Raw genomic sequence first — 11,557 nt, 5'->3', positions numbered from 1 at the left:
TGGGGACTGTGTCGCCTTGGGGGACATCACAGAGGAGGGGTGAGTGAGCAGAGTCCTGAAAAATGAGTTGACGTTTGGCTGGAGTACAAGGGGCCCGGTGGAAGGGTCTGTGTGGGCTGCGGCCAAGGGGCAGGAAAGAGGCAGGGCTGTCTGGGAAACCCTGAGAACTGCCCTGTGGGGAGTGGAGACAGGCTGGTTTGGTCAAGTGAGGAGTCCAGACTGGATCCTACAGGGAGCCTCGAGGCTTGCAGGAGGAGGTGACAGAGGACAACGAGGTCTGGGAGGCTTGCTGGTAGCGGGAAGCATTGGTGGTCCCAGGGCAGAATTTTCACCTGGCATGCAGGAAGCCTGGTTCACTTCCAGCCAGGGTACCGCAGGTACACACAGCCAGCACCCATCTGTCAGGGGAGGTTTACATGTTGCCCTGATGCTGAACAGGTTTCAGCAGACCTTTGGGTCTGAGGTAGAGTTGGAAGAAAGGCCTGGCAGCCTCTGTCTGAAAAAGAAATGCTGTGGATGACAACAGCCTGAGCTGCAGTCGGTCGAGGAGAAGGCCTCCAAGTGGGCAACGTCTCATCCCATTGGGCATGGGGTCAGCATGGCTCTGGGCTGACTTGAGGACCTCTGGCAGCAGTGGGAGGGAGAAGTCAGCAGCTCGGAGGAACCGGGTCCGAAGGCCAATGTTACTCATCCGGACCTTATTCTAAAGGAGAGTTGATGGAATGCCAGGAGCTCCCTGGAGGCCCACCTGGGCCCTGTTGTATCCGCAGGGCTGCCATGGCTGAATGAGATGGCCAGGGCCGGAGGATGCCCAGGCTCTTGCTTGGGATACTGAACGAGAGAGAACTGGTCTCAGGGGGAGAGGTGTGGACTGTTTTGGGGGGCCTTCACTTTTGAAGAGCCCATGAACAGTGGGGCATGTAACCAGCCGTTGCAAATGGCTCTGGGCCTCGGGAGAGGAAGTTCTGCTCTGGGGACAGGAACAGGTCAGTGCAGCACGTGGAGCGACAGAGGAGGATTGTATCACAGAGGCCTTTGGGAGGGTTCAGGCTTTGCCCAAAGCCAAACAGAAAGACTGGGCACTGGGGGCTAGACCTTGATCTGACCTGTTGAGGAGTTAAATCTGAGCAGTTTGGGTGGTAGGGCAGGCAGGAGCAGGAACTAGGTTTCAGGGGGAAGCTGGCACAGTTTGCTACCGGCTACTAACAGGAGCCCTGCTGGTGCAGTGGTTATGCTTTGGGCTGCAATCCGCAAGGTTGGCAGTTTGAAACCACCAGCCACTCCTGGGGGAATGATGGGCTTTCTACTCCTGTAAACAGTTACAGTCTCAGAAATGCACAAGGGGGGCACTATGAGCGGGCATCGGCTCGATGGCAGTGAGTACTAACAGAAAAGCTGGCAGTTCATATCCACTCTGAGGCACTGCAGAAGAAAGGCCTGGTAATCTACTTAGCACAATGGCTGTAATCTCTGCTAAGTAGATTACCAGGCCTTTCTTCTGCAGTGCCTCGGAGTGGATATGAACTGCCAACTTCTCTGTTAGTACTCACTGCCATCGAGACGAGGTCATCACTGTGAGTCAAGATCAATGCAGGGGCAGTGGGCGGGGTTAAGAAAGTAAAGCCAAGGAGACGGTGGGCCATTCTTTGCAGAAGCTTGTTGGTGACGGAAAGGGTTGGAATAGGAATGGTTGCCTGAAGAAGCCTGGTCAAGGGTAGGTGGTCCCAGGACTCAACCTGGTGAAGAGAGAACCAGAGGCTGAGGAGAGCTGAGAGACGCAAACCGGAGAAGGGAAGGGGGTTGTGGACGGAGCAAGTCCAGGCAGGAAGAGGAAATGCGGCCAGGCAGAAACACAGATGCACACGGAGATGGCTTCGGCCACTGTCTCTCATTCTTTGAATTCGTTTGAAAAGGTTTATCTTTTTTGCCCTGCGTTATTGTTGCTACCTTGACTAACGAGGAGCGGGTGGTGGTCAAGTCCATCCACCGTTCCAAGGGAGAGAGGCCACCGTTCCAAGGGAGAGAGGCGAGGCTCTCTGCTCCCGTGAAGGTTGACAGCCTCAACCCCCCCAGGGAACATTGTACGCTGTCCTCTGGGGTCACTCCGAGTCTGAGCCAACTTGGTGGCATGAAGAACAAACCTAAACTAAAAACCTGGAGTAAGAGTTAGGGTTGGCTGGTCTCGCCCTGTCTTGTCATCTCCCTAACAGGGTGTGATGGCCCAGCCTCCTCTTCCTGCCGTCCGCCATCTTCTCGGAAGTGGTGTTACTGTCTCTAGATCAGAAGGGCAGACGGTCTTGGCTGGAGGTGACTCTCCGGGAGAGAAAGCGCTTGCATAGGAACAGGAGACACTGGCAGTGTTGCTGGCTGCTGGCGCTGTGGGACGGGGAGGGAACCAAGGAGAGTGCACCTCTGCAGAGAGGTGACACAGTTCCATTTGCTTTTCCCGAGAACGCTCCAATGTAGATGCTGACTCTGAAGGCTGCCATCTGCGTGGCCCACCTTCTGGGGGTTGGGATCCGGGAGGCGTGGGTCAGGGTCTGGCTGGCTGTGGCGGGCTGGTTCTGTTTGCGCCACCAAAGGTCAGCTTTAAGGCCTTGGGACTGCTTCACCCCATGGCCCTTCTCTAAGCTCAGGCCCGAGGCTGCCCCAAGAATCCCTTGTGTCTTTCAGCTACCTGGTGATGCCCTTCATGCAGACAGATCTGCAAAAGATCATGGGCATGGAGTTCAATGAGGAGAAGATTCAGTACCTGGTGTATCAGATGCTCAAGGGTCTCAAGGTGGGTGGGGGCTAGGAAGGGGGCAGAGGGGAGACCTGTGGTTTCGGGAAGGCCAACCAGAATGCTCCTTAGAAGCAAGGAGGGTGAGACTCCGGCTCACTTCTCCTGGGCATGTCATCAGGAAAGGCCAACTGGTAGGAAGGGACACCATGTTTGGTCAAAGAGAGGGTCAGTGGAAACTAGGGCCCCTTCCATGGGGTGGTGGAGCGATAGCCCAGCCCAGCAATGGACTTGGACGCCACTCAACGTAGTGATGGTGGTGAAGATGGTGCAGGGCCAGGCAGCCTTTTGTTCTCCTCTGCATATGAGAGTTCTGAGTCAAAGCACCGAACAAGAGCCACAGTGGGGGTGGGGGAAGCATGGGGGGGGGGGTGTCGCTCTGGGACTTGGTGGGGGTGATTCTGGGGCAGCACGAAGCTGGGTACAGAAGCTGTAGATTCACTCTTGTCTCTCCCCCCCACCCCACCCACAGTACATCCACTCAGCTGGGGTCATCCACAGGGTGAGTGTTGTCTGGGGCCCTTGTTGCAGCCCTAGAGGGGCGCTCCAGCCCAGGGAAGCTGGGAAAGGTGGAGGGAGGGCTTGCAATGTGGGGTTCTCAGACCCAGCCTGGTTCCAGGGGAGTGCTCTCAGAAAGTGTCAGGCTCCAAGAATAACGAGCTTCTCAGAGCTAGGTGGGTTCCCTCAGGACACCTCGCCTAACCCTTGTTTAGCAGATAGGGAGCTGAGGCCCAGAGAGGGCAAGGGGCCCAGCCAAGGTCACATGGGAGCCCCAGGCCCAGAGAGGGCAAGGGGCCTGGCCAACATCACACAGCCAGGAAGAGCAGAGCTAGATGAGCCTCTCAGCCCAGTGCTCACACTCACTCTCCTCTTGTCCCAGGACCTGAAGCCAGGTAACCTCGCTGTGAACGAAGACTGTGAGTTGAAGGTGAGTGGCCTCAGGCTGGGTCATCCGAGGCTTGGGCTGGGGCGCTCTCCCACACGAACCTCACGAGTTTTCTTGAGAACCCCCGTCCCTCCATGAGCTCTTCCCCCTGTGTCCCCTGAGCCATAGATCCTGGATTTTGGGCTGGCGAGGCAAGCAGATGCTGAGATGACTGGCTACGTGGTGACCCGCTGGTACCGGGCCCCTGAGGTGATCCTCAGTTGGATGCACTACAACCAGACCGGTCCGTGGTCAGCTGCCTGGGGTGGGGTGGAGGGAGGGGGGTGGGGGTGGAGCAGCTTCCTAGAGGCCATGTCAGTGCCCACTGATCCCCTGGTCCCTGCCTGTCCCTCCACAGTGGACATCTGGTCTGTGGGCTGTATCATGGCAGAGATGCTGACAGGGAAAACCCTGTTCAAGGGCAAAGATTGTATCCTTTGGTGCAAAACTTGAACTTCATTCAGGGATCCACTCCTTCAGCATGCACTTGACTTAATGGTGTTTTTCTTCTTAACGCAGAAGGGATACAGACTCCCTGTAGAACAATTTTTAAATTCAGATAAGCATAATAAGGATGTAGGGGTTGGGGGGCTTAGGAGCTCTGGTGGTGTCGTGAGTTACAAACTGGGCCGCCAGTCACAAAGTCAATGGTTCTGACCTGCCATCCACTCCACAGGAGAAAGATGAGGTTTTCTGCTCCCATAAAGATTTACAGTCTCAGAAATCCACAGGGGCAGTTGACACTGTCCTGTAGGGTCACCGTGAGTTCAAATCAACTCTACTTACAGTAGTGTTTTTTCATTGTTTGTTCATGGGGTCCCTGATTAGGATCCCCAGCCAGTACATCTCAAGCACAGCACCCCCTGCTGGCTGGTGGAGGCGTGTGTGTGTGTGTGTGTGTGTGTGTGTGTGTGTGTGTCTGTCTGTCTGTCTGTCTGTCTGTCTGTCTGTCTGTCTGTCTCTCTAAGATAGTTAACAGACTTCAGTGGAGCTTCCAGACTAGGACAGACTGGGATAGGAGCCTGATGATCTGCTTGTGAAAATTAGCTAATGAAAACCTTAGGGGTCACAACCTTTGGATTCACACCTGAGTAGAGGGTTGGTGTTGGCTCGGCCAGCATTCATCCCACAATGCTTGAATCACCCTGAGTTGGTAGCTGGCCTCCGCAGCAGCTAAGAGTGAGAAGTTACCTGTGGTCCCACCCACCCCCATAAGAAACACTTCACGTTTGGACCACAGGCTGGCCCTGTGAGCAGTGCAGAGCTCGTGGTGGGAGGGGTGGGGAGGGAGATGAGGTGACAATCAGGTGGGATAAGGAGCAGGAAGGTATCCGGGCACATTTGTTGGGAGAGACCCTTCTCTGGTCTGACTTCTGCAGAGGGGAGTCAGAAAAGCTTCAGGCACCGAGTCCTGAGACAAAGGCCTTTGATGGGTCTGGAGCCTGGACCAAGCCCTCAGGAGGGTTGATGGGGATCATGGGGAAGGCAGCCTCAGGTCAACCCTCCGAGAGCTAGGCTGGCCTTGACCCACTGACCAGACCTGGACCAGCTGACCCAGATCCTGAAAGTGACCGGGGTTCCCGGCGCAGAGTTCGTGCAGAAGCTGAAGGACAAGGCGGTGAGCAGGGATGGGCCTGGCTGCGGGTGAGGTGGCACAGGGAACAGCTGCCCGGGAGCCACCTGATCTTCCCCCAGTGCCCCTCTGCTCTGGCAGCTGCTCAGTGATTACTTGGAGCCTTGGTGGCAAAGTGGGTGTTCACTGGGCTGCTAGCTGCAAGATCAGGGGTTCCAAACACCAGCCCGCTCCACAAGAGAAAGACGAGGCTTTCAACTCCCATAAAAAAGCTATAGTCTGGGGAACCCACAGGGGCGGTTCCACCCTGCCCTGTAGGGTGGCTGGGAGTCAGAATTGACTTGATGGCAGTGAATTTGGGTTTTCGTGTTGTGGTTGTCCTGTCTTCCAGGCGAAAGCCTACATCCAGTCCCTGCCTCAGAGCCCCAAGAAGGACTTCTCTCAGCTCTTCCCTCGTGCCAGCCCGCCGGGTGAGCTTGGGGGCCTCTGCCGTTCTGGCAGCCCTGACACCTCTCAGACAGGTGGGCGGGTTCTCTGGGCTTGTGGGGTGCACGAGGGGACTCACGGCCCTGTTGCTGCAGCCACAGACCTGCTGGAGAAGATGCTGGAGCTGGACGTGGACAAGCGCCTGACGGCCTCGCAGGCCCTCACCCACCCCTTCTTTGAGTCCTGCCGGGACCCCGAGGAGGAGACAGAGTGCCTGGAGCCATTCGCAGACTCCTTTGAGCACGAGAAACTCACAGTGGATGAATGGAAGAGTAAGAGCCGGGCCCTAGCGCTGTCCCCTCCGGTCCCTGCTACAGGCTCTCTTCTCTGCCTTGTTTTTGTGCCCGACTGCCCACCCCCTTCTCTCAAAACCCATATTGCCTCCTGCTTGGCCTTCTTCCCTTCTGAACCGATCCCCTGCTCCCCCGGTGTCTGGGGGGCTCCTTCTTACCCCCAGAGCCCCCTTACTCACCTTGAACCCCCTGCCTCCCCCAGAACACATCTACACGGAGATTGTGAACTTCAGCCCCATTGCCCGCAAGGACTCCCGGCGACGGAGTGGCTTGAAGCTGCAGTGACCCAGCGAGCCCGGGGGTCACCACCTGCCAGATACTGCCCCTGGGACCGGTATTTATTAGCCACTCCTCAAGTTGGCCTTTCCTGGAATGTGGCCGCCCACGCTGAGGGCTTTTGTGAAGAGAACAAGACTGCTGGACGTGGAGTTCTGAGCTGTTGGTTGGGAGAGCAGCTCGGGACATAAAATGCCTCTTTAGAGAATCACCTGTGTGTGGGGTCCCTTCCTCCACCACCTGTCATGGGGCTGAGTCGGGGTCGGGGTCCACAGCAATGATGGCGGCTTGGCTGGGGAGCACTGACATACAGATTACCACCGACTGGGAGCTGACAACAACGGAAGTGTGTTCTCAGTTCTGAAAGCCAGAAGTCCAGGATCCAGGTGTCCACAGGACTGCCCTCCCGCTGGAAGTGCTAGAGGAAGACTCCACCTTTGGTCCTTTCTGGTTGCTGGTGGCTTCTAGCAGCCGTTAGCATCCCTTGGCTCATAGCTGCATCCCTCACTCCAAGCCTTGCCTCTGTCTCCACAAGCTGCCTTCCCGGTGCCCTTTCTTCTGATAAGGACACCAGCCTTTGGGCTGAGGGCCTCCCTGGTCCAGTACCAAGGAGCCCTGCTGGCGTAAAGACTGGGTTGCTAACGGGAGGCTTAATTAAAAACAGTGGCTTAAAGATTGGGTTGTTAATAGGAGGCTTGGCGTTTCAAACCGACCGGCTGATCCTTGGGAGAAACTGGAGGCAGGCTGCTTCCGTAAAGCCTTGGAAACCCTCGGAGCGGTCCTCGGTCCTTACAGCACGCTGAGTCAGAGCGGCCTCAACGGCTGTCGTGGAGTTGGGGTTTGCGATTCTGGAGCCCTGGTGGCAGAGTTTACCCATTGGGCTTCTCTGAAGGAGAAAGACAAGGGGTTCTACTTCTGTAAACAGTGGCAGCCTCGGAAACCCGCAAGGGCAGTTCTGCCCGGCCCATAGGGTCGCTATGAGTAAGCACACTAACTCGATGGCAGTGAATTTGGTTTGGGTTTCTTGGCTCATTCCACTAGGATCCCATCTCAGCCCTTGCAAATGTCACCTACAAAAATCCCATTTCCAAACGAGTCACACTCTGAGGTTACGAGTGGACATGAGAGCCAGCAGGAAGAGTCCCCCTGGAGCCCTGTGTTCCACCCAGGCAGGTCCATTGTAGTCCCTGCCCTGGTACTGTGGAGGGTGGTGGTGGTGGTGTGTGTGTGTGTGTTTTGAAGAAATTGACAGCTGGGGGCCAGCGAGGGCCACGCAGTTGGGTAATTTAGGGAACTACAGCAGGCCCGAGGCCTGGGAGCTGCACAAGCCAGAAATGGACCTTCCTGGCTTTGTGGCAAACTGCTCTGCCTCCCCTTCCCCCGGTAGGAGATGGATCTCTCCTCCAGAGCTCTCACCTGCCCGAGGCTGGCTCCTGTTCAGCTTCGAAGAACTTTGGCAGACTAAATTCCTATGTGTACACGTGGCTAGGGAGGCTAGCCCAGGAGTTCCTGCTCTGGGTCTCAAACTGTTAGATCTCTCTCCCGCTAGATATACCTCGGTCCTTGGCTCCGCGCGAGAAAGAATTCACGCCAAAGCCTGGTTTGCGATCAAAGTGAGTTTTATGAAAGTTAGAAGAAGTTTCAGGTTTACACTGCACCCAAGGGACTCCTCCCCAGCACGCGGCCTGGCTGGAAACGGCTCGGTGTCCGGCAAAAGTGTCCCAAAGTCCTGCCAAAGCTCTCAGCGCCAAAGTTCTCCCCGCCCCACTACCCCTGATCAACCCCATTGGCTGAATTGAATTCACCTGGCTAGGTGAGCCAATTCAAGTTCACGCCCACCCCTGCCTGCCAGCGGGAACCCTGAGCATGTCACCACTGCTTTGTTCACCTAGCTTGGCCCTCTGGGCATGCGCGTTAAGGGACATTCCCAGCCCTTTGCTAACCTACCTAACAAAACCACCTGGTGTTCCAGGGAACTGTTTAATATTCCGTTTCCAGGTCCCTCCCCTCAGGGCCTCTGACTCCGCAGTGGGGGTGGGGTGTAATAACAGAGAAGATGCATTTGAATGAGGCCCCTCATCCCTCACCCAGGGCCAGCTTTCTGATGAACCCACACCCAAAACCTAGCTCACTGCCAGCGAGTGGATGACAGTGACACAGAGACCCTGCAGGACAAAGCGGAACTGCCCCGGGGGATTCTGAGACTTAACTCTTTACAAAAGTAGAAAGCCTCATCTTTCTCCCATGGAGCCGCTGGTGGGTTCGAACTGCTGACTTTGCCATCAACAGCCAGGCTACCAGGGCTCTGACCACATGTTTCTGATGTCAGGATCGCTTGACGTGGAAGGTCTACATGAGAAACTGACCATGGAAGGCTCCGGGGCTTTAGACAAACGTCACACTGAGTTTTCCTATGTGAAAACCACCCACCACCCCATCCCAATACACATACACACACACACACACACACACTCCAAGGCCCATGAGTATTAGGGCAAATCTCCCCAGCTAGGAGGTAGCTGAGCCAGGATTTGAACCCAAGCAGCTCGGATGACTGTGCCAAAGGCTCTTTGATTCCAGGGTTACCCAGCTCCCCTCAGTCTTCTCTTTCTTCAAGCTCCTTCCTGCGGCTGGATCCTCTCCCCCAGAGAGTCCGCAAGGCTGGGGGAGTGCGTGGTGATAGGGGTCAGGTAACAGGCCGTATCCTGCCACAGCCACAACTTTGCTGGCTACTAGCCTGGCCTCCAGGCCCTGATTCTGAATCTCCCAGTTAATCACATGCTCGGAGGCTTCACCTGCCCCAAGGAATCGCCTGGCCTTCTTGACGTGGGGTTTAGAGCCCTTCCTTTCTCTCTAACCTCATCAGTCCCCACCACCTCCCGTACTTCTCAGGCCGGCCTGGCCTGCACGCCCGAAGGCCCTAAGGCTCCGCGAAGTCCTGCAGTAATGAGGTGTGTTCACCAAAGGTGCTTAACCATGCAAAACCATTGCCGCCAAATCAATTCCTAGTCTTATCGACTCGACAGGAAGGAGTAGAATGAGCGCCCCCATCCCCACCAAGGCCACCCATAGGGTTTCCAAAGAGGGGCCCCAGCGGTACTGTGGGACGGGACGAGCTTTAGACTGCCAACCTCAAGTTTAGCGGTTCACCCTCGCCCTGAGGGATAAAGATGAGGAGGCTGTCTACTCCCATGAAGGCTCACAGTCTCGGAGCCCTCATATCGGGTCGCTATGAGTTGGAAACCTTACATAGGGTCGCTCCGAGTCAGAACCAACATCCTGGCAGTGGGTGTGGGTTCGGTCTTTTAAATCTTTCTAGGAACATCATTCGTGTGAGGAGCACCTGGTGGATTCGAACCACTAACTTTGCGGTCAGCAGTTCAATGCCTAACCCATCGTGACACCAAGCTCCTTCACTTAACTACAGAGCCGTGTTTTCCCCTGGAATTGGCACACAGCACACCTCAGTGATCTCTCCCCAAGCAGGCCTAGAACTGAACTTCCTTCAGGCTTCCATCCTCTCTCCTCCTGGCCAAACTCTCCTCAGCCTTCAAGGGGCTCCAGGCCACCCCCCAGGCTCCGGGCAGCCCTGTGGGCCATACTGCAGTGTGGGTGGTTCTCCCAACCCTGCCCAAGCCCCCCACAAGCCCCGGCTTGGAACAAATATCTGTGCATGAATGAATGACATCCCCAGGTCTGGTCGGCCCTTTTCTGCCTGCCCAGCCTGGTGTGGTTATCAGTGGAGCCTTTCTCCCTAGAACTGTCTATGTCCTCACACTCCCAGACAACCATTAGCATCTCACGTCCTCTGCCACCAGAATTAAATGCTTCAGACTCCCAAGCCACTCACCCCCCACCCCAGAATGAAACTCAAGTGCCGCTGGTGCACCTGCCCTCCCATTGTTCTCAAACCTTCTGGGAGTTTCTGCATGGAAATGAAGGTGCTGGGCCTTACCAATAGGAATCAAGCCCATCTTGGGCTGTGAGCAGGCAGGCAGGCAGGTTGATCCTGGGGGATTTAAGCTCAACTCCTCTCAAGAGGGAGTGGGCCTACCTGCGTGGTGCAAAACATTAATGCGCTCTACTGCTAACCAAAAGGTGAGCAGTTTGAATCCAACCAGATGCGTCTCTGCGATCTACTTCTGAAAATTCAGCCCTTATAAGTCCTGTGGCTCATCATGAGTCTGGATGGGCCAGAGAATGAGTGGTCACTCAGTTGAGCTGCAGGACATGGGTAGGTCTCTTGGCCCTTGGTCCTGGGCGGTGAAGGTGGGCTTTGTTCTGTGGCTCAGGGAAGCCTTGCAAAGTCTTAAGAGAAAGTCGCCAGACTCGGGAACCTGGGGAGAGTTCAGGTATAGCAAAAAGACCTCGCGCTCCCTTGCTCCCCTGGGAAATGGGGTCTTTGCACCATGGGGGCTGCCGCTGTGATGCCTGGATCTTCAGGAGAACAAAGACAGCGCCACAGGCAGTGAGCAGCTGGGCGGGCTGCAGCGCCAGGAAGTGGACGGAACACTGGTTGCTGGCATGCTCCCAGTGAGCAGGGATGCTCCCAGTGAGGGGGGCATGGAGGGGGGGCAGAGGGACGGTGTGCGCAGCGCTACCTAGAGGCTGGAGGATTGCTTGCAAAGAGCTGGGCTCAGCTTGCAAGTGAAAGTTGTTCTTTCTCTGGACTCAGGAGGGAATTTCTTTGCATCTTTCTGGAGAGGCATCAAAAAAACCCACAGCTAACCAGGGGGAATTCTTGGCTTTGAGGGTCTTTCAATTCAATTGGAGCAATTCTTTAAGCATATGGCAGTCCTTAACGACTGTCCTATGATTGCCATTGTGTGTGTGTTGGAGAAGCAGTGAGTGTGGCTGCCTTCCATAGAGAGTTTCTCTTGCCTGGGAAGAGGGAGAGGTTTGGGAGTGCCCATGGTCATTTTGGACCGTGCCCAGCTCCCTGTCAGCACTATGGTAATGCACAGGAGGAGGCTTCTGGGCATGCCCAATGGGGCTGAGTCGTGGCTGAAACTCCTGAGCCCCAGAAGCAGCCCTGAAAGAACGCTGTGGTCGGGGCAGTGAGTTCCGTGACAGACAACAGCGCTTCTGTTGCCAACCCACCAGACACTCCCTTCTGCTTCCTGAAATAACTTTTTGTTCAGTGGCCACGTGCTCAGGAGGCCTCTCCTCTGGCTCCAGCTGTGCCCCAGTTTCCTTCCCATGTGATCGAAGGTGTAGGGCTC

General features: G+C 55.9%; 1 protein-coding gene across 1 annotated transcript in view; it reads left to right on the top strand.

Annotated features, from left to right (window-relative positions):
* Positions 1-7,022, top strand: part of MAPK13 (mitogen-activated protein kinase 13) — a 33,534-nt gene extending 26,512 nt beyond the window's left edge. The window contains exons 4-12 of the mRNA XM_045294787.1: positions 2,674-2,782; positions 3,255-3,284; positions 3,663-3,710; positions 3,837-3,951; positions 4,066-4,137; positions 5,246-5,325; positions 5,672-5,750; positions 5,862-6,038; positions 6,262-7,022. Of these exons, the coding sequence (XP_045150722.1) occupies positions 2,674-2,782; positions 3,255-3,284; positions 3,663-3,710; positions 3,837-3,951; positions 4,066-4,137; positions 5,246-5,325; positions 5,672-5,750; positions 5,862-6,038; positions 6,262-6,344 (793 nt within the window). The 3' untranslated portion in view covers positions 6,345-7,022. The remainder of the gene's footprint in view (positions 1-2,673; positions 2,783-3,254; positions 3,285-3,662; positions 3,711-3,836; positions 3,952-4,065; positions 4,138-5,245; positions 5,326-5,671; positions 5,751-5,861; positions 6,039-6,261) is intronic.
* The last annotated feature ends 4,535 nt before the right edge of the window (positions 7,023-11,557 follow it).

Source organism: Echinops telfairi, unplaced genomic scaffold (assembly GCF_000313985.2).
Source record: "Echinops telfairi isolate 266 unplaced genomic scaffold, ASM31398v2 ScPeMD7_3533;HRSCAF=4204_1, whole genome shotgun sequence".
NCBI lineage: Eukaryota > Metazoa > Chordata > Mammalia > Afrosoricida > Tenrecidae > Echinops > Echinops telfairi.
The sequence above is the reverse complement of the archived record's forward strand: the minus strand, read 5'-3'. Positions and strand labels throughout refer to the sequence as shown.